The sequence below is a fragment of the Pholcus phalangioides genome, unplaced genomic scaffold, assembly GCF_987345545.1.
Source record: "Pholcus phalangioides strain wild (caught in Gottingen) unplaced genomic scaffold, Ppha-v1.0 ptg000002l_1, whole genome shotgun sequence".
Classification (NCBI taxonomy): Eukaryota; Metazoa; Arthropoda; class Arachnida; order Araneae; family Pholcidae; genus Pholcus; species Pholcus phalangioides.
Genome location: NW_028301595.1, coordinates 6723893 through 6751171, shown reverse-complemented (window position 1 = coordinate 6751171; position 27279 = coordinate 6723893). Strand labels below are relative to the sequence as shown.

At 40.1% G+C, this 27279-nt stretch overlaps 1 protein-coding gene and 1 non-coding gene across 2 annotated transcripts in view; one reads left to right on the top strand and one right to left on the bottom strand.

Moving 5' to 3' along the window:
* The window catches only part of Pvr (PDGF- and VEGF-receptor related), an 82506-nt gene that overhangs the window by 35013 nt on the left and 20214 nt on the right, over positions 1-27279 (top strand). Inside the window, exons 2-12 of the mRNA XM_089237585.1 lie at positions 2527-2669; positions 2784-2985; positions 9219-9524; positions 9640-9785; positions 14326-14515; positions 16394-16705; positions 18281-18628; positions 21213-21380; positions 22448-22600; positions 26318-26614; positions 26725-26849. Of these exons, the coding sequence (XP_089093711.1) occupies positions 2527-2669; positions 2784-2985; positions 9219-9524; positions 9640-9785; positions 14326-14515; positions 16394-16705; positions 18281-18628; positions 21213-21380; positions 22448-22600; positions 26318-26614; positions 26725-26849 (2390 nt within the window). The remainder of the gene's footprint in view (positions 1-2526; positions 2670-2783; positions 2986-9218; positions 9525-9639; positions 9786-14325; positions 14516-16393; positions 16706-18280; positions 18629-21212; positions 21381-22447; positions 22601-26317; positions 26615-26724; positions 26850-27279) is intronic.
* Positions 11266-11337, bottom strand: TRNAE-CUC (transfer RNA glutamic acid (anticodon CUC)). The gene has a single exon. It is a non-coding gene; the product is annotated as a tRNA-Glu (tRNA).

The window sequence follows — 27279 nt, the reverse complement described above, 5'->3', positions numbered from 1 at the left end:
TTCTAAATTTCCATTCCATTTATTCTAAATTTACATTCCATTTATTCTAAATTTTCACTCCATTTATTCTAAATTTCCATTCCATTTATTCTAAATTTCCATTCCATTTATTCTAAATTTTCACTCCATTTATTCTAAATTTCCATTCCATTTATTCTAAATTTTCATTCCATTTATTCTAAATTTCCATTCCATTTATTCTAAATTTTCATTCCATTTATTCTAAATTTACATTCCATTTATTCTAAATTTACATTCATTCTGGAATTTTTCATTCCATTTATTCTAAATTTACATTCCATTTATTCTAAATTTACATTCATTCTGGAATTTTTCATTCCATTTATTCTAAATTTCTATTCCATTTATTCTAAATTTCCATTCCATTCATTCTAAATTTACATTCCATTTATTCTAAATTTCCATTCCATTCATTCTAAATTTTCATTCCATTTATTCTAAATTTACATTCCATTTATTCTAAATTTACATTCCATTTATTCTAAATTTACATTCCATTTATTCTAAATTTACATTCATTCTGGAATTTTTCATTCCATTTATTCTAAATTTCCATTCCATTTATTCTAAATTTACATTCCATTTATTCTAAATTTACATTCCATTCATTCTAAATTTACATTCCATTTATTCTAAATTTCCATTCCATTCATTCTAAATTTCCATTCCATTCATTCTAAATTTCCATTCCATTTATTCTAAATTTCCATTCATTCTGGAACTATTTCTTTCATAATATATTCTGAATTCCGTGAGTAATAGAATTATTTCTTGGGCATTTCTTTGGGCAATTTTCATGATTTTCATTTCCTGAATTTTCGATTCCCCTCCCTCACGGAAGAAACAAAAATCGAGACTAAGGAAGACCCTCGCTATTACTTTCGCAACGGGCCTCGCGTCTGGTAAGGGTGGCCCTGAGTGAACCGATAGGAAATTTGCACATAATCGTACGAAGAAAAGGGGAAACACCATTCAAGGACCCGAACATGAAATGTTAACATATGGGCATTGGAGCTGGGGGGAAGAAAAAAAATGGCGCCGAATTTGTATTGGTTGTTGAACGGAAATGTTTGCAGCCGCGCGGCGCATAAATGAATAATCACGAAGTCTATTTCTCTCGAGGGGATTCTCACCGACACCACGCAAACAAACATGAACTGCCAAACAAAATACCACACTTCGAGCGATTAAATTCTTCCAACCCGCGTCGGAATCTTTCATTCCTGTATACTATACACACACACAATCAATGATTCTTATTTGGCAGGAATAAACATTTGGCGCCAAACGATCAGACATATTGGATAATCTATATTGACATTAATGTGCTACTTTTTTTTCGGGAGGATTAATTACACGTTGGTCAACAAATTAACCATTTTTTTCTGTATCTGCTTAGCAAATGGGCGTCTTTACCTAATTTTTGGGGCGCTGAATTCAGTACTAAAGCCAGTTTTTCTCTATCACGTCACAATTCCGCTGTCACAACAATACAATATTGGTTAATACTGACTAGTTTCAAATTGAAAAAAAAAACGCATATCAGAGTTTTTACAGATGCTTTCCTATTATTACACACAGGGTGTTGCCGTTTTGAAGTGGCGACAAAACTCAAAGGAGTGATATTAGGCATCAAGAGGAACAAAAATTGCCGTAGACCGTGGCATCGCAAACCACGTTTAGTCGGTAAAAATCGCCAAAAATGCTTATGAAGTGTGTGAGGTCGAACGGGACAAAAAGGCCAATAATAAGTAGGAAAACATTTATTTGGCAAAATTATTACCCCACAGCCTGTGGTGTGCAAAATGAAGTACAATAATTAGTACAAAATAACTGCTGCGCTGCACACAGTCTGTATTCTAATCTCTCTTTTTTTTTCTCAAACCGAGCACAACTCAGGTCTATTGCCATAGGCAATTTACTACCTAAGTGAGTTGTGCTGGAAGTGTAAGTGCGTGTACCTAACAGTCTGAGTGAGCATCTAGTGTTGTGTATGATTTTGCAGTGCTGCCATCTATATCTCAGAAGTGAAGTGAGTGATGTGTAGTGACTGAATATTTGTACTGTTTGTAGAACTGCTGCTCTCTGTGGCGCGACTTCTATGTCTCGTATTCTAATGTCTCTTCTATGTCATGTATTCTAATCATGCTGTCAAGTAAAGCAGTCCCGCTAGTTGCGGCCCTAGTTATTTAGGCCTAGGAGTAAGGAGGACGCATGAAAATTATCGATGGCTCCAGGATGTGAGGAGTACAGTTATTTACAAATAAGTAATCCCTTGTAATCAGAGTCCGCAACTTTCTCTGCCAAGGCAAGAATGCATTTTGGCACCCCCCCCCCCCTAATATGTAACGAGTGGTCAAAGAAAGGCCATTCAGCACCCAGGGCATGACACCCTCCTGCCCCCCCCCAATAGTGCCCTGTTTGTATTAATGCCCAGATATAATGATATTAGAGTGTTTTATTTTTAAGTGTCATAATGGACATCAATATTATTTATGTACTCAGGAAAGCCAGAGAATGGTGTTTACTTCTATCACCCGCCAATCCTGGAACTCGACGCCTCGTACATCGACATCAACACTACGAATGCCCTGGACATCAGCTGCTTCGGCAAGAACCCTGTGTCTTGGAGGTTGCCGGACATTCGGGTGAGCATTTTACTGCCATCTCTATTAATTGAATATAAATACGTTCAATTTTATTCTCGTCCTCTATTATTTCTGAAACCATAATGATAATTGTGGTTTTGATTGATGATCAAGGACGACGGCGCTCAGGTGGACGACAGCCGGCTGGCCATCTTCAACTCCGTCAACCTCACCAAAGCGGTCAATAAGTACAGGTCTCGACTCATTCTGCTCGACCTCTCGTACCTGGACACCGGCTATTATTCCTGCTACTACGAAGGTACCGTCGACTTCAGTTTCAGGGACAACGTCACGTCCATTTACGTGTTCGTCAACGGTCAGTGAGTTTTGGCTCGTTCTTAAACCCTTGCTGTGCTTATGTTTGACCACTGTATTATCATCGAGGCTTTTCTTCCCATGCGCGTGACCCCACGAATTTTAACATGCAGACCATGCGTCCCGTTTTTACGGGACACTAGCATTCTTTCCATTCGATTATCGCAATGCATGTATCCTACGTGTATTGGTAGATGCTCATCTTACCTGCACAATGTTGGACATAGACACCGAAGGGCGCTTGGAGTCCCCCCCCCCAAACTTTGTAAGAGGGCTTAGCCCCCTCCCTTCCCCCAAAACCTTCATGGACGTACAATTTAATTTTATTATACGATGCACGTCCCCCATTGCGGACGATCCTGAGACGGGATATTCGTCCAGCAACTATGACCAAAGATGAAAAACCGGACAGAAACGCATTGAATAGAAAATCACCAGTAATTATTTTTAAGAGAGCCTATCATAGGCCTACTAAATATAAGTTTGATAGCCTACAAGGCTACCGTTCGTAAGAAAAGGATTGCTTGGAAGTTGGAGAGAGAATTTCTCTTTGGTTGAAAAATGGAATAGAATCCCTTCAATTTTTGAAAAGCGTTCGCGTGCCACTCCCGACATCATGACGTGGCATTTGTGGCAAGCGTGCCGCGGGTTGGCCACCCTTGGGTCTAGCTGTTGACTAGGCTTATCAGTGCTCTTCATTTTTTTTCACAGTTCCAGGGACGTATTCAAATACATTACAGGACAATTATCATTATTTACCCATCAACAGACCGATAAAACTAATTCAAAAATTACGCGGACCGATGGAAATCGGAGAAATAATTTGCGGACCGGCAAAAAAAATAAATGGGGCAAATAAGTAATAAGAGTAGTTTGCTGTAGGTAAAAATAAATTAGAAGAAAAAATATTAATTGTAGAAATATATTGCGGACCCCTGCACGAAAAATAAATAAATGAGGGAAAAATAATTTGTCGAAATATATTGCGGACCGGCAAAAAATATATAAAATAGGAGAAATAATTTCCGGGCAAAGAGAAAAAAAATAAATGGGAGGAAAAATTAACTAGCAATAATATGCGGACCAATTAAAAACAAAATGGTTAAAAAAATTGACTGCAGCAATAATTTGCGGACCATCAAAAAGTGAATGGGGGAAAAAATTAGTTGTAGCAATAATTTGCGGACCATCAAAAAGTGAATGGGGGAAAAAAATTAGTTGTAGCAATAATTTGCGGACCATCAAAAAGTGAATGGGGGAAAAAAATTAGTTGTAGCAATAATTTGCGGACCATCAAAAAGTGAATGGGGGAAAAAATTAGTTGTAGAAATAATTTGCGGACCATCAAAAAGTGAATGGGGGAAAAATTAGTTGTAGCAATAATTTGCTGACCATCAAAAAGTGAATGGGGGGAAAAATTAGTTGTAGCAATAATTTGCGGACCATCAAAAAGTGAATGGGGGAAAAATTAGTTGTAGAAATAATTTGCGGACCATCAAAAAGTGAATGGGGGAAAAATTAGTTGTAGCAATAATTTGCGGACCATCAAAAAGTGAATGGGGGGGAAAAATTAGTTGTAGCAATAATTTGCGGACCATCAAAAAGTGAATGGGGAAAAAAATTAGTTGTAGCAATAATTTGCGGACCATCAAAAAGTGAATGGGGGGAAAAAATTAGTTGTAGCAATAATTTGCGGACCATCAAAAAGTGAATGGGGGAAAATTAGTTGTAGCAATAATTTGCGGACCATCAAAAAGTGAATGGGGGAAAAAATTAGTTGTAGCAATAATTTGCGGACCATCAAAAAGTGAATGGGGGAAAAAATTAGTTGTAGAAATAATTTGCGGACCATCAAAAAGTGAATGGGGGAAAAATTAGTTGTAGCAATAATTTGCTGACCATCAAAAAGTGAATGGGGGGAAAAATTAGTTGTAGCAATAATTTGCGGACCATCAAAAAGTGAATGGGGGAAAAATTAGTTGTAGCAATAATTTGCGGACCATCAAAAAGTGAATGGGGGGGAAAAATTAGTTGTAGCAATAATTTGCGGACCATCAAAAAGTGAATGGGGGGAAAAAATTAGTTGTAGCAATAATTTGCGGACCATCAAAAAGTGAATGGGGGAAAAATTAGTTGTAGCAATAATTTGCGGACCATCAAAAAGTGAATGGGGGAAAAATTAGTTGTAGCAATAATTTGCGGACCATCAAAAAGTGAATGAGGGAAAAAATTAGTTGTAGAAATAATTTGCGGACCATCAAAAAGTGAATGGGGGAAAAATTAGTTGTAGCAATAATTTGCGGACCATCAAAAAGTGAATGGGGAAAAAAATTAGTTGTAGCAATAATTTGCGGACCATCAAAAAGTGAATGGGGGAAAAATTAGTTGTAGCAATAATTTGCGGACCATCAAAAAGTGAATGGGGGGAAAAAATTAGTTGTAGCAATAATTTGCGGACCATCAAAAAATAAATGGGAGAAGAAAAATTAATTGCAGCAATAATTGGCGGACCATCAAAAAATAAATGGGAGTAGAAAAATTAATTGCAGCAATAATTTGCGGACCATCAAAAAATGAAGAGGAGAAAAAAAGTAAATATAATGATAAAATTACGACACAAATTATTTTTCTGTCGTTTATTTGTTTTTCGCTGGTCCGCAAATTATTTCTACAATTAATTTTTTCTTCTATTTATTCATTTTAACTACCGCAAACTACTCTCATTACTTATTTTCCCCCCATTTATACTAATTGCCAGTCCGCAAATTATTTCTCCGATTTCCATCGGTCCGCGTAATTTTTGAATTACTTTCATGGGTTCTGCGGACCGGCCGAAAAATATATATACGTGAGAGAAATAATTTGCTGATCGGCAAAGAAATAAATACATAAGACAGATAACTTGCAGACAGGTAAAGAATATAATTTGCAGACCGCTGGCGGCTAAGACAGAAATAAAAAACCAATATAGATACGGTAGGCTGTAATATTGGAAATAAAATCTATAAAATGATTTAGTGTCTATATGAATTACGCAAAATATTTCGCGGGCCGGTGGGGAATTCCCTCGGACCACTCCGTGGACCAGCGGTTGGAGAAAACTGCTTTATATGCCATCCCTCTCCCCCCACATACTGTAGCGTGGCCTCTATGCTAGGATCTTTGGCGGACCCCCCACCCCCCCCCCCCGATCAGAGTCTTCACTGTCCCCACTCAGTGCCGTCTTAATACCCACTATTCGCCCACCCGAGCGCGGCCCGGGGCCCCTCAGGAAAAATTAGAACCGGTTGAAATTTTCGAAAATTTGTCAGGTAAGGGCCTCAGCAAAAAAATCACTTGGCTCGGGGGCCCCATGATGCTCTCAAGACGGCCCTGGCCCCCACTTACCGAATTTATAGTGCGAAAAACAAGAAAATGGTAAGAATCGTCCCGGACTGGAGCCCGGTCAGTCCCACCCTGACGCCATGTTTAATACATACCACGTCGAGCTATAAGGCAGCTGTGGTCAGAGGCGCAAACATGAAAGAGGGAACTGAAAATCGACATTCGTCCCGTATATATACGGGACTAAAGCCTGTACGCAGGAAGCGGAATGGTGCGTATATTAATGAATTATTGGGGGAGCGGGGGGCTCAGTCCCCTCACAGAATTTATTGGGGGGGGGTTGAGTCCCCTCATAATATTAATTGGGAGAGTGGGGCGGGAATAGCCTCAGCCTCCAGGTTCCGATGCCAATGGCTGTGGTAAGGGTCGATCCTCATTTGATTACGTGTTTTCGTTGCCGTCTCGTAACTCTATTTTTAACTCGAGATTTACCTGGGGATAATCACTTCTGATCACGTGACACCCGAGCACCGTAATTTGACGAAAAGGAAAACAAAGCATTATTCTCAGAATAATTCGCGGATTATCATTGGGAAAATAGTGTTTTTCTACTGCGCGGTTGACTAGTCACAACCTTAAAAAAAGACCGACGAAGGCCAGTGGCGTAATAAGTCCTCTAAGAAGAAGCTTTTCCTCTGTGTCCTCAACCGGTAAGATCAACACGTTGAATGTCTTCAAGGAAGGACGTAACTCGAGCAGAGATGCCGCCCTGCCTGGTCATTTACGGCTTTACACGCTCAACCCATGGCCAGTGGGCCAAATGTGGCCCTCGGAGTCAACTGATGTGGCCCGGGACCTCAAGCTCTAAAAATGAACTCGGTAGCACATTTCCAGATCGCGTAAGTGCCCGCAGTGCAGTTCAAAATCACTTAATTGGCCCGTGACGTATTCCCCGGACACGTGAGTGGCCCTCGCAGCACGTCTATAAAACCATCCACAAGAGACCCCGCAAAATTTCAGGATCACTTAAGAGACCCGCGATGCAATTCAGCGTCACGTAAGTGGCCCCTGATGCAATTCCACGTCATTTAAGTGTCTCGCGGTACATTGCGAGGTCACTTAAATGACCGGCAGCATATTTACACTTCACCGCGGAACAGTTCCAGAGCACTCAAGTGATCACTTGAGTGACCCAAAAGACAAATTTACAGATAACTTAAAGCACCCGCAGCACAGCTCCAGTTCACCCAAGCGTCCCGCGGCATATTCACAGATCAAATGAGTGACCTACGGCACATTTACCCATAACTCAAGTAACCTGCGATGTCGTTTCTGATCACTCAATTAAGTGGTCTGCGACAAGTTTTCAAATCAGTGAAGTGGCCCGTGATGTAGTTTCAAACCAATGAAGAGAGTGGCCCGCACTCTCCTAAAAGATTGAACAACCCTTGGCTTACAATATTCTTGTGTTGTCTGGATACAATAGATACCATGGCCACAACTAGAAACGGAAATTTGCTCTGTCTCTCAGGGCCAACGCCATTTTGGTGGCCCCCCTCCCCATAATTTAAAACAGGAAAAGAGTAATTTCAGTACCCGCTCTAATTTAGTGCCTGGGGGCCCCCTACCTGCGCCCTCCTTTAGTTACAACCCTAATGGATGCAAGCCGTGATCAGTGACGTTTAAACGCATTAGCCCATTTTCACGTGTGGCCCCGGGGCCTCATGAAAATGAGGTCTGAAAAAATAATTCGAGAGTGGGCACATGTAAATATCTGACCAGTGAAGGGCCACTTCAGAAAAATTACATCACACAAGAGCACATGACGCTCTTTAAGACGGCCCTCATTGCGGCTGCAATAATTCGCCACTTACAGCTCGCGGCTGTCAGTGGACGTTCACGACCCATCTCGGAGGCCCCCACGAATCGAGTTTCGGTCGTGACCTAAAGCTCCTGAATCCCGGACCGTAAGTGGATTTTTACGTCCCATCTTGGAAGCCTCCTGAAATCTCGAGTTGTTCGGAACCTAGAGATTTCAGGAGTAAGTCCTTTAGGTTCCGAACAACTCAAGCTCCAGAATCCCGGGCTTATTCCCCATCTGCGAATCAAGTTTGGGTAGCGACCCGTAACTCACGACATCTCGACACCAGTGCCGTCTTAACGCATGGGCCCACCCGCGCACGGCCCGGGGGCCTCAGGAGAAGAGGGGCCTCACATAAAGGAGATTCGGTTGAAATTTTCTAGAATTTACGAGGTAGGGCCTCAGGAAAACCAATTGGCCCGGGGGCCCACTATGCTCTTAAGACGGCCCTGCTCGACACATCCGACACATCTCGCAAGCCCCCCCTGCAAATCGAGTTTGGGTCGTGATCATAGCTCAAGGAATCCGTGTCTGTTAGTGGATGACTATCTCATAAGTCATTGCGACCCGAACTTGCTTGGGTCAAGACCCATAGGTTAAGAACCCGTACAATATAGGATCCTACGAGATCATTCGGGGGGGGGGGGGTTGAAAAACAACAAAAAGTTTTCGAAATTATGGGTTAATCAGTGAACATTTTTGTGTGGCCTTGGGGACTCTTGTAGAATGCCGCTCTTGCCCATGGGGAAATCCGGCCTTGGCCACAACCCTAATAGTGGCTCTGGGCTGGTATAGCATGCGCCCCAGCAGCTACAACCCAGGCGCTATGAACGATTTTCATATTTTTTTGTTTTATTTTGTACACTTCACTGTAAAAAAAAGAGGCCAATGGAATGTCTGGCCTGCCAGAGATCCCAGCCTGGGGGAAGGGGGGGGCCCCGCTGCAGGATGTGAGGGCCACTGGTCACTGAGAAGTACTTGGTAATAATTGTGTGTGTGTATATATATATATATATTTATTTATTTTTTTCAATTGTAATTTTTTGCAGACCCCGTGAACCTGTTCATCGAACGATCATCGATGTTCAAGGGCTACATGTTCGTGGCCCTACAACAGAACCGCAAGGCCGTGATCGGCTGCCTACCCACCAACTCCAAGACGAACGTCACTCTCTGGAAGACCGAAGGCGAGATGGAAGGGGGCGAGATCGTCTCTCTGGGAACCGACATCTCGTTCGACCCCAGGGAAGGGTTCATCTTGGATTACCCGACCATATACTTCAGCGGCTTGTTCCAGTGCAGGGCTGCCCTGGGCAAAAACTCCCAGGAGATCAACATCACCCTGTTTTACCTACGTAAGGCATTTTTTTTATTATTATTATCATCTTGAAACGTGAGTGACCATTATATGACCATTTGGTGTGACCATTTTTGTGTTGATTACATATTTGTTGTTGTTTCTAATCACAGCCGACACCCTACGGGACCCGCAACCATTCATCGACACCAGCGAAGCCCTTCACCCTGTCGTAAACGGGACATTCACCCTGAAATGCACAGTGAACGTCGATCCGGGAACCAGGCTGTTCTTCGATTGGACGTATCCGAACGTGAACGTAAGTCGAGAAAAATTTCATTGCATTATCGGTTTGAAAACTCCGCATATCGGGCAAAACAATGCGCTGGAGCCCGCCGCGTACAAGTGTTCCACAATCAGGGTCGTCTTAACGCATGAGGGCCAATCCGGGTACAGCCCGGGACCGCATAAGGGTTTTCTGAAGAAAAATGAGTGGCCACAGAAGATTGACCTAGATAGTTCGTAAACGTCACCCATGACCTCAACCCTAATTTTGTAAAAATGAACTAAGGGTCACATTAACGGATCACTTAAGTGACCCGCGGCACAGTCAATGATCACTTTATTGATGCACGGCACCGTTCAAGCTCACAAGTGACGCGCGGTATATTTTCATCCCCGCGGCACAGTTCCAGACAGAGGCACCGACATGAAGAAAATATTGAGGGGGGTGCGCAAAGTTGCTGGCAGTGCCGTCTTAACGCATGGGCCCACTCGGGCACGGCCCGAGGGCCTCAAGAGGAGAGGGGCCTCACAAAAACGAAAAGTGATTGCAATTTTCGAGAATTTTCCAGGTAAGGGCCTCAAAAACATCACTTGGCCCGGGGGCCCATGATGTTCTTGAGACGGCCCTGGTTGCTGGTCGTCCCGTATACATATACGGGACTCAAAACACATATGCACGAGAGAGAGAGAAGGTGCATTGCATTGTTTTTTCTTCAGAAATTATCGGCGAGGGGGGGGGGGAAGGGTCAGGTCCTTTACAAAATTTATTGGGGGGGGGGGCGGGGTCAAAGGGACTTAGCCACTAGGTTTCGGCGCCTATAGTTCCAGATTACTTAAATGACCTGCGCCACAGTTCCACAGATCACTCGAGTGACTCTCATTGCACAATTTCAGATTACTTCAAGGACCCGCGGCACAGCTCCACTTCATAGGCGGAGACAGACTTACAAGTCTGGTGGGGGAGGGGGGCAAGATGATAATGATGTCAGTTCATATATACGCATATACATTAGATCAGTAGGCTCCACCTTTGACGCTCCGCCCATGTTCCGCTTAGGTGACCTGCGACAAATTTATAGATCATTGTAGCACAGTTAAAGAGCACTTAAGTGACCTATGGCTTCAGTCTCAGATAACCCAAGTGGCCCGTGGCACATTTACAGGTCATGAGTGACCCTCGCCACATTCAGCGAGTGACTTGCGGCAGGGCCGTCTGAAGAGCATCATGGGGGGCCCCCGGGCCAAGTGATTTTTCTGAGGCCCTACCAGGCAAATTCTCGGAAATTTCAACCAGATCTGATTTTTGTGAGGGCTCCCTTTTTTCTTGAGGCCACCGGGCCGTGGCTTAAGACGGCACAGTTCAAGGTCGCGATAGTTGAGTGGTCTGCGAGACGTTTTCAGATCAATGGAAAAGAAGTGGCCCGCACTCTTCATCGCAGATTAAACATCTTCGCCTTCCCCAAACTTCAAAAAAACATCACACTAAGGATGTCCTGAAAAGAAAAAAAAAACGCTTCCCACGCCGGGAATCGAACCCGGGCCTCCTGGGTGAGAGCCAGGTATCCTAACCACTAGACCACGTGGGATACCTGTTATGAAGGAAATGTTATTATAAAAATAAAGGTTCTTCAATTGACGTGATATAGAAATGCATGTACTGTATATAGTGTGAAAAGTTAAAAAAAAGTCAGCGTTTTTCGTGGGAAAAAGGAATTCAAACCTGAAAAAAATTGTTTCCGTAAATGCAGGTTTCGATAAAATTTTTAATTGATGAGAAAAGAAAAGTAGATTCAATCAGAAACATTAGAAGAAAAATATTTAGTGTTATCTCTGGAATTAACTGTTTTTAAAATGACAAATTATTCCCAAAAAAGCAATTTTTTGCAGTAAAAAGGGAGCTGCGTTAACGTTTTGATTGCGATTTCTGAAAAATCCGGAAATTAATTTGGTTTCGTTATTTCCGCACTAGGTGGCAGCACTTAACAATGTTTATATCAACTTGATACGTTTTGTTTGTGTTTATCTCTAAGAGATGGCAGCACTGAAATTGTGGTTGGGTTTTTTTTTTTTTTTTTAAATTCTATTTTTTTTTTTTTCTTTTATTTTATACAAAAATTGCCACGTTTTTAAGACAAATAAATGCAATTGGCGGACTGGTCGACGCATTTCGGCTCTTCAATGGAGAGCCGTCATCAGGAATCACTGCATCTGATCTACATCTGAATCACTGCAAAGTTTTAGTGCTCGATGAACAAAAGAAGAAAATGCCGAAAGTTTCTGATTGGGAGGATGAAGGGATTTTGCATGAGGTGGCATGGAGATAGCTGTCTTTGGATGCGAATTGGGGAGCCATCTGTTGCAAAGTGTTGAAAGTTTCGTCACGACTTTTGCTATCTCATCCTCCCAATCAGAAACTTTCGGCATTTTCTTCTTTTGTTCATCGAGCACTAAAACTTTGCAGTGATTCAGCCTCCCTCCAGAATGAACTCAATATCCTTCTTGACATCGCTTCTAATCGGGGTTTTTCACCTTTTATCATCGACAAGGTCCTCAGAAAAATGACCCAGACATGCACCACGAACCTGCTCCCAGCTGACTCAAAACAGTTTTCTAATACCGTCGTTCTTCCATTCGATTCTTCAAGTTTCATGATCTCTTCTATCTTCAAGAAATTTGACTTCCATGCAATATTCCAGCCAACAAATATACTCACCTTTTCCCATCTGAAAGATCCTATCTCACCCTCCAAAGAATCTGGTATCTACTTCATCCCATGCAAGAATTGTGAAAATGGATATATTGGCCAAACTAGAAGAAATCTAAATATTCGAGTTCTCGAACACCGAAAGCATGTTGAGAAGGGACGGACGGATAATTCGGCTATTGCCCAACACTGTTGGCAACGTTCACATTATTTTGATTTTGATAAAGCGTTTGTTTTTAAAAAAGCAACACACAATTCTGCAGGCTTTATTAACCTCAGTCGTGACAAACCTTTCAACACTTTGCAACAGATGGCTCCCCAATTCGCATCCAAAGACCACTCGGACGCAGCAAATACAAAGGCGAATTCTTCGGACGACCAGACGTAAACATCACCCCTCCACGACTCATTCGTGTGAATTCTGACCACGAGGTCCTGATGACGGCTCTCCATTGAAGAGCCGAAACGGGTCGACCATTCGACCAATTGAATTTATTTGTCTTAAAAACGTGGCAATTTTTGTATAAATTAAAACCAGGCAAAGTTTCTCATTTTTGTGATAATAAATCTATTTATTTTTTAATTGATTCTATGCATCATTTGTACAAGAGCACTCGTCTGACCATATTTTGTTGAGGGAAAACTACGGCCATGCACACGGTAAATCGGGAATAAATGGCTAAAAATAAAACAATGGACCACTCACTCAGGCCGCAACTAGATGCTCGGTGAGTCGAGCATCACAAAATAATTGTGTAGTTATTTATTTGAAAATGAATAAGAACTTCAGTCCCGTCCAAATATACGAGAATGTCCCGGGAAATACAGATAATATGGACTCGAATACCACGACTTCCACATTCTGTAACTGGGCCCGTCCAGACAGATGGAAGCACCAGCGAAAAACGAAACGAGCACAACTCCTACAACATAATTACGATAGCGCAGCGCGTTTATTCTAACGCTTGTACGGATTCGTTAGAAATTCCGTAGAAGAATGTGTACGAGTTGCATTGTACGGTTGAGTAGTAGCAGGGCCGTCTTAGGAGCATCATTAGTCCCTCGGGCCAAAAAATTTCAGCAAGATATCATTGTTGTGAAGCCCGAGGCAGCGCCCGGGAGGGCCCATGCGTTAAGACGGCATTGGGGGAACTAATAGGACTCCTAGGCTTGTACCTTCGGTGGGAACCCTATCTGGAATTTCCACAGTTCTCTATATAGTAAATTTATAGTGTGAGAAAATAAAAAAAAAATGACAGAAACCGTACCCGGGTCCCCGAGTATAATCCCTGCCAGCACCGCCCTCAAAGGAGGGGCATGCGCCTCTCAGGAGGAACCATAACTAGGATTTTTGTCAGAAAGGCAAACTTGATTTTGCCGCCTCGAATCCACCAAACTATTCTGGTGAGCCGCATATGACCCCTGAATTAGGCAAAAGAGCCGCGCGTGACAAAAGTTTCAGAACTACTGCAGAATAGCAGTATTTATTTTACACGGTCATACGCCGGTCATACATCGCCATACGGCAATTTCCTACCAGTGGAGTTGGGTGGGAAATGAAAGCGCCATCTATATCGTCAGTCACCCTCAGGATCGGTAAGTAAGGAACTTATTTTCGCTGTCCATCCCCCGTGGACTTTGAAGGTAACTTTCATTACGGGGGGCGCGGTAGCCCAGGTCGATAAGATACTCGCCTAAAGTTCCAAAGGATGTTTAGAGGTATCGCGAATTCGATACCAGGTTCGTCCTCGTCAGAAAACTTTCCTGACACAGGGGTACAACAGAAACAGTGACATGATAGCAGAAAAAAAATTGCTACCGCAAGGAGTCCCTCGAGTAATTACATTGTAATTTTTTCTTTCTCTTTCAGAGCACGACTCGTATCACCAATACAGTAGGACCACCGCATAGGAAGACTGTCAGGGACTACACTCATGAAGAAGTCACTGCATACCTAACAGTGAAGGAAGTTATTCCCAGTGATAGCGGCACCTACAGGTGCTCGGTTACTGACCACTCTGAAAAGACTGGTAGCGATAAAGTTCAAATCTTTGTGTATGGTAAGCTTTTTTTTTATTCGCTCTTCTCAACTGAAGTAATTCGACCGTAGAATAAAATAGGCTTCCAAGGCCAATGTCATGATGAGAATGAGAATATAGTTCTAGCATAGGGAACTGAGTTTCAGTGGAATTAAAACCTCCATTCATTTCTTTGGATTACAACTTTGGAAATGTGGGGGGGGGGGGGTGTCGCAGAAATCCTCCTTCATTATTCGAACCTTTTCGTCGTCTTTGGATATCTAGGGTGAAGTTCAATCTCTCTTTGGTAAAGACTGATAATTACAGAGTTTTCAATCACCTACGGACAGCTAATAATATCACAAAGATTTCGTTTTTAGAGTGGGTTTCGTTTTTAGCTAAGGTGATCACAAAGCTTTCAGGCAACTTTGGTCAGCTGAGAAGGCAACAGAACTATCTGTCGTCTTTGAGCAGCCAAGGGAATTCTAAAATCTTTTAATAGTCTTCGGACAGTCAAAGACAAAAAAAATTGGTTAGTTTTTGGACAGGCAAAGGAGATCATAAAGCTTCCAGTCGTCTTCGAGCAGTCGAAGTATGTCACAAAGCTTTCAGTCGTCTTCGGACAGCCAAAGTAAATCACAAAACTTCCAGTCGTCTTCGGACAGCCAAACGCGATTGCATAGCTTTCAGTCAACTTCAGGCAGGCGAAGTATGTCACAAAGCTTTCAGTCGTCTTCGGACAACCAAAGTAAATCACAAAACTTCCAGTCGTCTTCGGACAGCCAAAAGCGATTGCATAGCTTTCAGTCAACTTCAGGCAGGCGAAGTATGTCACAAAGCTTTCAGTCAACTTCAGGCAGGCGAAGTATGTCACAAAGCTTTCAGTCGTCTTCGGACAACCAAAGTAAATCACAAAACTTCCAGTCGTCTTCGGACAGCCAAAAGCGATTGCATAGCTTTCAGTCAACTTCAGGCAGGCGAAGTATGTCACAAAGCTTTCAGTCATCTTCAGGCAGGCGAAGTATGTCACAAAGCTTTCAGTCGTCTTCGGACAACCAAAGTAAATCACAAAACTTCCAGTCGTCTTCGGACAGCCAAAGTAAACCACAAAACTTCCAGTCGTCTTCGGACAGCCAAAAGCGATTGCATAGCTTTCAGTCAACTTCAGGCAGGCGAAGTATGTCACAAAGCTTTCAGTCATCTTCAGGCAGGCGAAGTATGTCACAAAGCTTTCAGTCGTCTTCGGACAACCAAAGTAAATCACAAAACTTCCAGTCGTCTTCGGACAGCCAAGTGAAGAACCCTAACTTTCAGTCAACCATTTCGACAGGAAAAGACATCGCAAAGCTGTCAGTCATCTTCAGACAGTCAAAGTAGATCACAAAGTTGTCATCACATCAGTTGTCCATTCAGTATTCACATTGGAATTTGTCTATTGCTATCGTGAGACAAGACCGTGAGACATTGATAGGAAATAAGCGACACCTTTGCCTCCACCTTAAGGCGGACGTGAAGAACTATATCGAAGATCACAATGGTTGCCCTAGTGTAGCCCAATGGACGCTCTAAGACGTGAAGAGATGCTTGTTAGTGCGCGAGGACGCTCACATGCTCGAATATTCATATCATACAGTCGAATCCCGTTTTAACGAACACCGTTGTAGCGAAAATCTCGTTTTATATAACGAAAAATTTTCTAATCCTCCTGATAAGTTTACATAGGAACAATGTAAAAATCTGGGATTCCTTTATAACGAAATTTCGTTGTAACGAAGCGATTTCTCTGGTCTCTTGGAGTTCGTTATAACGGGATTCGACTGTATTTGTTTTATACAAAAATTTGATTTATAAATAAACGGTAGATGCGTCCGTCCAATGATGGCATCAAAATGAAATTCATTTACATTTGTTTGATTGCAGCATCCCGTCAGCCAACTCACGTGAACTTCACAACAGACATGGACCTCTCTCAACCAGTCATATACAAAGCTGGTCAAGATGTCAAGTTCGTCATCGGCATCCACGCTTTCCCCAGCATGTCCGATGTCAGCCTGTATTGGCTTAAAGACGGCGAGGTCCTGCCATCCGATACCCGGTACCAACTGAAGATCACTGCATTCACTGTCAAACTCGAGATCGGTCAACTGTCTCGGTCTGATGCTGGAACCTACACTCTGATTGGGAAGACGACTGATACGGTCAACAATATATCCATTATTTTGGATGTGAAAGGTAGGTCTCTTGTAGATAGACTTCATTCTCGTACTTACAGCACCAGGCGCGGATCCAGAGAGAGTGATGTGTCATTTAATCAAACCGAGCACAACTCTGGTGTATCGCCAGTGGCAATTTACTACCGATTGAGTCGTGTTGGTGCTTTCCCTCCCCCCCCCCGAATCCCCGATTTTTCCAGTTTTTACCCCAGCCCGGTGAATATGATTCGCCATACGGGGGTTCACCGGAGGGAGAAGTTATTTTCTCAATAAAAAGAAAAAGATTTACATCCTACCCCAGGGAGCACTATTGGCCCCCGGGGTTAACAGTTTACATTACATTACAATTATAATAACAGAACTACACTACTGCCCTGGTTTACGGAAACTTTGCCCCGGACATTTCGTCCCTGATCGTCCACCTTCCCTGAACGTATGAGTGGCCAAGTGAGTGATCGTATGAGTGGCCAAGTGAGTGATCGTATGAGTGGCCAAGTGAGTGATCGTATGAGTGACCAATTGCGTGACGTATGAGTGACCAATTGCGTGACTTGATCATTCATCAAGTCATTTACTCAACCATACAGTCACTCACAATCACTTGCTCAAACGGTCACTCACTTGATCATTCATATGGTCATTTACTCAACCATTACTACAACCATGTAGTCATATGCGCATCCCTCACTTCTCATACGATCACACACTTGGTCACTCATACAGTCAGGGGCAGGCGAAATGTCGGGGGGGGGGGAGGATATTGGAGGTCAAAATGTACCGGAGACGAAACGCACAAAGGGTGAAATGTCGGAGGCAAAATTCTCAGATTCCGAGCCCCCTGGGCGGGCGGGCCACTGAAAACGATTATACCTCTTTCAGATCTAAATTTTATGTAATAAATTACACATTTCCCGGAGGCACTTTTCTCTTGGAAGCCATCTTAAATGTCCCCTGAAATTTCAACTTTAAGTGCTGCTCTCTTATGAAAGTCCCTACCCAAAGTTCATATTCACCATATTTCTATCTTAAAACTTTAGACCGGAGTTGTGCTCGGTTTGAATGAATGAATGTATCTTAAAACTTACGCAATCCTTCAAGTCGGAGCTCAACTCCCCTAAGGTCAAAATAAGAAATTCTACAGTGAGAAAAAAACAACCCACACACATTTGTGGCACCAGGGTCTGAAAGGGATGTATACAAAGCATACAAATAAACACATAGTGCACACAGCTGCCCCGCGACATCGGGCCAGTTGTGGCCCAGCCTTCAAAAATCAGCCGCCTCGCGAGCAGTTGACTAATCTGCGCGGTTTTAAGGGCGCTGCCTCGCGACAGTTGCCTATGCGGCGCAGCTGTTGCCTTCCCACGAGTAAGGTTCTTAAAGTGTAGCTAGCCAATGGGTCTTCAAGTGATGATGTGTCGTGGAGGGGAGGGCAATTTAATGTGTAGTCATGGTCACCGCATCCCGTATTTTGCGGGATATGGACCCATTTTCCCCCATATTATCCGGCTCTCTGGATTCGCGCCTGCACGGCACTTGTTTTTAGCTCTCACTGAATATAGTTTACTCATTACATCTTTGACTTTCCTCATAGATAAACCGATTGTGAAGCTGGTCGGTGTGCAGAAGATGTACATAGTCGGCGAAGAATACACCCTCCAGTGCCACGCCAACGGTTTCCCGACACCAGTCGCATGGTGGCGCTGGAAGCCGTGCGGAGAGATACACAACTGTAGTCCTGGTGGATTCGATGGTTGGATCGATGTGGAATACGGAAACGATTATCCCAACAGAGACAATGTCAGCTACGTGGTTCACGGAGAGCGGAATTATTCAGCTGTGTCCAACTTGCATGTGATGCCGAACGCATCTGGACATTACATGTGTATGGCCAGTAATGTCATGGGTCAAGACGAACAAATCGCACCCTTCATCGTGACAGGTAAAATCCACTTGGATCGAAATTCTAGTCGGTGTTTGACTTTTATGATTCTGAATAACTTAATGCAGGGGTTCTTAACATTTTTCAGCCGTGACCCAAAATCAACGACAGGATCAACTTTGCAACTCGCCGATCCATCTTTTAAATTTGAAAGTATCAATTAAATATTTCTGATTAACAAAGGCTGTCGTTTTACAAATCAGTGAAATCAGTTCATGGTGTCTTAGCAGGTGGGCCAACAAAGCCTATGCTTGGGGTTCCGAATTAAAAAAAGCCTACTCCCCCCCAAATTACTGAAAGCTTCTACTAATTCTGAAATTATTTCTTTCCTGAGTTCTGAATTTTCATTCATTCTGAAATTATTTCATTCAGAAATTCAGAATTTTCATTAATTCTGAAATTATTTCTTTTCTGAGTTCTGACTTCCACTAATTCTGAAATTATTTCTTTCCCGAGTTCTGAATTTTTATCCATTCTTAAATTATTTCATTCAGAAATTCAGAATTTTCATTAATTCTGAAATTATTTCTTTCCTGAGTTCTGAATTTTCATTCCTTCTGAAATTATTTCTTTCCTGAGTTCTGAATTTTCATTCCTTCTGAAATTATTTCATTCAGAAATTCAGAATTTTCATTAATTCTGAAATTATTTCTTTCCTGAGTTCTGAATTTTCATTCATTCTGAAATTATTTCATTCAGAAATTCAGAATTTTCATTAATTCTGAAATTATTTCTTTCCTGAGTTCTGAATTTTCATTCCTTCTGAAATTATTTCATTCAGAAATTCAGAATTTTCATTAATTCTGAAATTATTTCTTTCCTGAGTTCTGAATTTTCATTCCTTCTGAAATTATTTCATTCAGAGATTCAGAATTTTCATTAATTCTGAAATTATTTCTTTCCTGAGTTCTGAAATTATTTCTTTCCTGAGTTCTGAATTTTCATTCATTCTGAAATTATTTCATTCAGAAATTCAGAATTTTCATTCATTCTCAAATTATTTCTTTTCTAAGTTCTGACTTCCACTAATTCTGAAATTATTTCTTTCCTGAGTTCTGAATTTTCATTCATTCTGAAATTATTTCATTCAGAGATTCAGAATTTTCATTAATTCTGAAATTATTTCTTTTCTGAGTTCTGACTTCCACTAATTCTGAAATTATTTCTTTCCCGAGTTCTGAATTTTTATTCATTCTGAAATTATTTCATTCAGAAATTCAGAATTTTCATTAATTCTGAAATTATTTCTTTCCTGAGTTCTGAAATTATTTCTTTCCTGAGTTCTGAAATTATTTCTTTCCTGAGTTCTGAATTTTCATTCATTCTGAAATTATTTCATTCAGAAATTCAGAATTTTCATTCATTCTCAAATTATTTCTTTTCTAAGTTCTGACTTTTCACTAGTTCTGAAATTATTTCTTTCCTGAGTTCTGAATTTTTATCCATTCTTAAATTATTTCATTCAGAAATTCAAAATTTTCATTAATTCTGAAATTATTTCTTTCCTGAGTTCTGAATTTTTATTCATTCTCAAATTATTTCTTTCCTAAATTCTGAATTTTCATTAATTCTGAAATTATTTCTTTCCTGAGTTCTGAATTTTTATTCATTCTCAAATTATTTCTTTCCTAAATTCTGAATTTTCATTAATTCTGAAATTATTTCTTTCCTGAGTTCTGAATTTTTATTCATTCTCAAATTATTTCTTTCCTAAGTTCTGACTTTCACTAATTCTGAAATTATTTCTTTCCTGAGTTCTGACTTTTCACTAATTCTGAAATTATTTCTTTCCTGAATTCTGAATTTTCACTAATTCTGAAATTATTTCTTTCCTGAATTCTGAATTTTCATTCATTCTGAAATTATTTTTCCTGAATTCTGAATTTTAACCAATTCTGAAATTATTTTTCCTGAATTCTGAATTTTAACCAATTCTGAAATTATTTTTCCTGAATTCTGAATTTTAACCAATTCCGAAATTATTTCTTTCCTGAATTCTGAATTTTCACTAGTTCTCAAATTATTTCTTCCCCTAGTTCCGAATTTCCATTCATTTTTTTGCATTCTGTAACAATAGCGTATCATTTCGGATGCCGACTTCTCCCCCAGAAATACTGTATGCAAAATCATGGCTAAACAGGATTTACTTGGCCCCAAAAAATGTCTGGGTCTCAGCCCAAGGCTAGTGCCGTCTCAACGCATGGCCTACCCGGGCGCTGACCGGAGGCCTCAAGAAAGAAGAACGAGGGGGACCTCACAAAAATGAGAACTGATTGAAATTTTCAAGAACTTGCCAGGTAGGGCTTCAGAAAAATTACTTGGCCCGGGGGGGGGGGGCATGATGCAGTTAAGACGGCCCTGGCCATCGAAATTGTTGAGGTGCCTCTGAAACCAGCGGTACAGCAAATGGATTTAAAACCAAATTATAAGCGGGATCGTACGACTCATCTCAGGAGCCAGTGCGATCCAAGTTTCGGTCGCGACCTGCAGGTTAAGGACCCATGTATCATGAAAACGTGACATGAATGTATTAAGCACTGTTGTTGAAATTTCTATTGTGGTGTTTTCCTCATGTGTGTTGCAGATGCCAAAGGGGGATTTGAGGTGTCCATCTCGGACAGTCGCCCTGTTGTCGGCGACGTCTTGGCATTGACGTGTAAAGCGAACGTCTTCACCTTCGACAAAGTTTCTTGGAGGAAGAAACGTGTTGTTGGAGAAAATTCTGAAGCTGTTCTTATCGTCAATAACACTAGTAAGTACACGACAATTTTTTCTTCAATTAATCTTCATCGTAGTTTCGTGTGTGAATCTTAGGCCGGGACCGCGCTACTACTACTACTACTACTACTAGCCCACACGTACACCGCGTCCCCAATTCCTCTGCAGAATCTCTAACGAATTAGTACATGTTAGAATGTGCGTGTACGTGTTGTGAACCTGACGTGAATTTTGTTACCGTGTAATGCTTGTTATGTGTAGTGCTGCCATCTGTCGGGAATACACTAAAAAATTGATAAAAAGTCTTCTACAAAACTTGAAAAAAAGCCAACCAATTAGTCTATTGATTACATTGATTTACGGAAGCTTCGCCACTGAAATTTAACCCCTAGCACGTTTCACCCTTCACCCCCCCCCCCGTGCATTTCGCCTCTGCAAGTCGGTAGGCAGATGACTGAAGTGGCCCATTCACATATCGTACGTGATCTGTAAATGTGACACTCGATATATTTACGAATCACTTGAATAACACGCGGCATACTTACAAACCGAGTTCCTCGGCACAGTCCCAGATCCTTCAAATGGCCCACGGCGCAGTTACAGATGACTCCAAGTCGCCCGCAGAACATTTACAGATCACTTAACTGACACTCGATAGATTTATGGATCACTTGAGTTACCCGCGCCAAATTTACAAACCACTTGAGTGACCGCAGCACAGTTTCACAGCACTTGAATGATCCGTAGCACAGTTTCAGAGCACTTAAGCAGTCCGCGGCATATTTACAGATTAACTAAGTGACCCGTGGCACAGTTCTAGATCACGCAAGCGGCTCGCGACACATTTGCAGATCAGTTAAGTGACCTGTGGTGGTGTCAGCAGCTCACCGAATCAAGTGGCCCGCGAGACCCGTTTTCAAACCAATGAAGTGGCGCACAGTCATCCAAAGGTGGCGCGCCCTTGGTATAATAAATAAAACAAATAGAATACACTACTCAACTACATTACTAATGATTTAATGAAACGTATCACATGCTATTTGTATGTCTCTTTTTTAAGTGCAATCGGTGCTCTTTAAGTGCTCTTTCTTTTATTGACAGACTCGAAGGTTCTCGAATGGAGCACCAAGTACTCACACGTTTCAGCGATTTTATTCGAACCTGTTCATCGCAACTCCAGTGGCGAATACGAATGTTTTGCGGTTGCGGACGATGGAAACAAGACGGTGATCAGTGCTGTCATTGATGTGCAAAGTGAGTTAATTCTTCGATTCCGAGGAAATGATCTGTTTTGTTGTATGCCCTTGGCTCCCCCCAACGAGGAGAAGGGCGACAGGCCCCCATTTTTTTTTTCTTTCTTCGAGGGTCCCGGGGATTGTCCTTGTCTTTTATGCTAGACATTCGTGACAAATTTGAAAGCAAAAAGTAAAGGGTGGCGTGCAGGGCAAACACCCCAGAGCATCGTGGGTTCCCCTGGCAAAATACTCAGGCCCCTCAACTGGCTGAATGCTTGCCTACAAATTTGCATGAATGAGGCTCCCTATGAACTTGGAGCCACTTCCCCGATTGTTATCGGTTGCGTGAAATGATTCCAGAATAACTGAAAGAAATAATTTCAGATTCGATGAAAGAAATAATTTCAGAATATTTATAAAAAAATTATTACAGGATAGACAAAGGAGATAATTTCAGAATCAATGAAAGAAATAATTTCAGAATCGATAAAAGAAATAATTTCATAGCCGGTGAAAGAAATAATGTCATAATCGATGGAAGAAATAATTTCATAACCGATGAAAGAAATAATTTCATAGCCGGTGAAAGAAATAATTTCATAATCGATGGAAGAAATAATTTCATAATCGATGGATAATTTCATAGCCGGTGAAAGAAATAATTTCAGAATCGATAAAAGAAATAATTTCATAGCCGGTGAAAGAAATAATGTCATAATCGATGGAAGAAATAATTTCATAACCGATGAAAGAAATAATTTCATAGCCGGTGAAAGAAATAATTTCATAATCGATGGAAGAAATAATTTCATAATCGATGGATAATTTCATAGCCGGTGAAAGAAATAATTTCAGAATCGATAAAAGAAATAATTTCATAGCCGGTGAAAGAAATAATGTCATAATCGATGGAAGAAATAATTTCATAACCGATGAAAGAAATAATTTCATAGCCGGTGAAAGAAATAATTTCATAATCGATGGAAGAAATAATTTCATAATCGATGGATAATTTCATAGCCGGTGAAAGAAATAATTTCAGAATCGATAAAAGAAATAATTTCATAGCCGGTGAAAGAAATAATGTCATAATCGATGGAAGAAATAATTTCATAACCGGTGAAAGATATAATTTCATAACCGATGAAAGAAATAATTTCATAGCCGGTGAAAGAAATAATTTCATAATCGATGGATAATGTCATAGCCGGTGAAAGAAATAATTTCATAGCCGGTGAAAGAAATAATTTCATAACCAATAAAAGAATTTCATAACCGGTGAAAGAAATAATTTCATAATCGATGGAAGAAATAATTTCATAATCGATGGAAGAAATAATTTCATAACCGATGAAAGAAATAATTTCATAATCGATGGAAGAAATAATTTCATAACCGATGAAAGAAATAATTTCATAACCGATGAAAGAAATAATTTCATAACCGATGAAAGAATTTCATAACCGGTGAAAGAAATAATTTCATAACCGATGAAAGAAATAATTTCATAATCGATGGAAGAAATAATTTCATAATTGATGGAAGAAATAATTTCATAATCGATGAAAGAAATAATTTCATAGCCGGTGGAAAAAATAATTTCATAGCCGGTGGAAGAAATAATTTCATAATCAATGGAAGAAATAATTTCATAATCGATGGAAGAAATAATTTCATAGCCGGTGAAAGAAATAATTTCATAATCGATGGAAGAAATAATTTCATAATCGATGGAAGAAATAATTTCATAATCGATGGAAGAAATAATTTCATAATCGATGGAAGAAATAATTTCATAATTGATGGAAGAAATAATTTCATAATCGATGAAAGAAATAATTTCATAGCCGGTGGAAAAAATAATTTCATAGCCGGTGGAAGAAATAATTTCATAATCAATGGAAGAAATAATTTCATAATCGATGGAAGAAATAATTTCATAGCCGGTGAAAGAAATAATTTCATAATCGATGGAAGAAATAATTTCATAATCGATGGAAGAAATAATTTCATAATCGATGGAAGAAATAATTTCATAATCGATGGAAGAAATAATTTCATAGCCGGTGAAAGAAATAATTTCATAACCGATGAAAGAAATAATTTCATAACCGATAAAAGAATTTCATAACCGATAAAAGAATTTCATAACCGGTGAAAGAAATAATTTCATAACCGATGAAAGAAATAATTTCATAGCCGGTGAAAGAAATAATTTCATAATCGATGGAAGAAATAATTTTTTAACCGATGAAAGAAATAATTTCATAACCGATGAAAGAATTTCATAACTGGTGAAAGAAATAATTTCATAACCGATGAAATAAATAATTTCATAATCGATGGAAGAAATAATTTCATAGTCGATGAAAGAAATAATTTCATAGCCGGTGAAAGAAATAATTTCATAACCGATGAAAGAAATAATTTCATAATCGATGGAAGATATAATTTCATAATTGATGGAAGAAATAATTTCATAGTCGATGAAAGAAATAATTTCATAGCCGGTGAAAGAAATAATTTCATAACCGATGAAAGAAATAATTTCATAGCTGGTGAAAGAAATAATTTCATAATCGATGGAAGAATAGTTTCATAACCGGTGAAAGAAATAATTTCATAATCGATGAAAGAAATAATTTCATAACCGGTGACAGAAATAATTTCATAACCGGTGAAAGAAATAATTTCATAACCGATGAAAGAATTTCATAACCGGTGAAAGAAATAATTTCATAACCGGTGAAAGAAAATGGAAGAAATAATTTCATAACCGATGAAAGTAATAATTTCATAGCCGGTGAAAGAAATAATTTCATAATCGATTGAAGAATAATTTCATAACCGGTGAAAGAAATAATTTCATAGCCGGTGAAAGAAATAATTTCATAATCGATGGAAGAAATAATTTCATAACCGGTGAAAGAAATAATTTCATAATCGATGGAAGAAATAATTTCATAACCGGTGAAAGAAATAATTTCATAATCGATGGAAGAAATAATTTCATAACCGATGAAAGAAATAATTTCATAGCTGGTGAAAGAAATAATTTCATAATCGATTGAAGAATAATTTCATAACTGGTGAAAGAATTTCATAACCGGTGAAAGAAATAATTTCATAACCGGTGAAAGAAATAATTTCATAATCGATGAAAGAAATAATTTCATAATCGATGGAAGAAATAATTTCATAACCGATGAAAGAAATAATTTCATAATCGATGGAAGAAATAATTTCATAACCGATGAAAGAAATAATTTCATAATCGATGGAAGAAATAATTTTATAACCGATGCAAGAAATAATTTCATAATCGATGGAAGAAATAGTTACAGAATAGACAAAGGAAATAATTTCAGAATCGATGAAAGCAAAAAATATAGACAATTTAGAAACTATAAAAAATTAGAAAACTTCAGAATTCATAAGAAAAATAGTTTCAGAATGTAAAAAAAAAATATGAATTAGTGAAAATTCAGAACAATTTCAATAATTTCAGAATTATTAAAAACAAAAATCCATAATTACAACGAGGAATAATTTCAGAATCAATGAAAAAAGCAATTACGCAGCTATTGGAAGTTCAGAATAAATTTGAAAAATAATTTCAGAATTATTAAGGATCCAGAAAATAATGTAAATTCAAAAAAAATTATTGAAATCACAGAAACGCGAATGCAATGAGTGACTCTAAAATGGATTTTTTTCGCTTACTCCCTCCTTCCAGATATACAGAGTCCGGTCGTAGAAGAAACCAACATGAAGGGCAAGACCATAACGGCATCCCCGGCAACTCTCCACGAATTCTATTGCAATGCCCGGGGCGTCCCGCAACCACAGATAATTTGGACGAAAGACGGGAAGTTGTTTGATGTCCGCAACATGTCCGGCGTGGAACTCGTGAGAAGGAACCAGAGCCTCATTCTGAAACGAGTCGTCGAAAAGGATTCCGGCTTCTACGAGTGCATCGTGGGAAACCGCGGTGGTCAAGTCAAGGCCAACACAACCCTCAAAGTCCTGTCCGGTAAGTCGCCCCCGCCCCAACACCGCCTTTTCTTGGAAATCTGCCAATTTTTTTCTCTCTCAATTTTTCATGGAATAGTCTTAACAATTATTTTTTTCCGTCTCGCAAAGGTGGCGTATATATGAACAGCACCTTGACAACCACAGAGATATCAGTGATAATATTATCCGCACTTTTCGCAGTCGTGCTCCTGATTGTGTCACTTGCACTGGCGAAGAAAGTTCTGAGGGAGAAGGTATGTAACCAGAATTATTGTATCAAGGCCGTTCAAGTATTACGTCAACAGATTTTTAGCCAATTTTTGGCCCCTCCCCCCCGTCAGAAAAAGTCAGTAAAACTCTGCCCCCCCCCCCCCCCGCTCACTATATCCTAACGCATGGTGAGATCACAGACGTACGCGGAGTAATGCAAAAAAATACTTTGTATAAAAGAGAAAATATCTTTATACAGGGTGGGGCAAAAAGTCCGTAGAAAATTTGAAAATTCACAAAAACCGGAAAAATAATCGAAATAAAATAACTGTTTGCAGGGTTAGCATCGCTAGATCATGGGAATTTTTTTAAGACAGGGGGGAAAAAAACTCAAAAAACCGCCGATAGGTGGCGCTAGTACGAGCGACTTCGGTGGGAATATGCAAATGAGACGGTTGTAAGAAACCTGCTGCA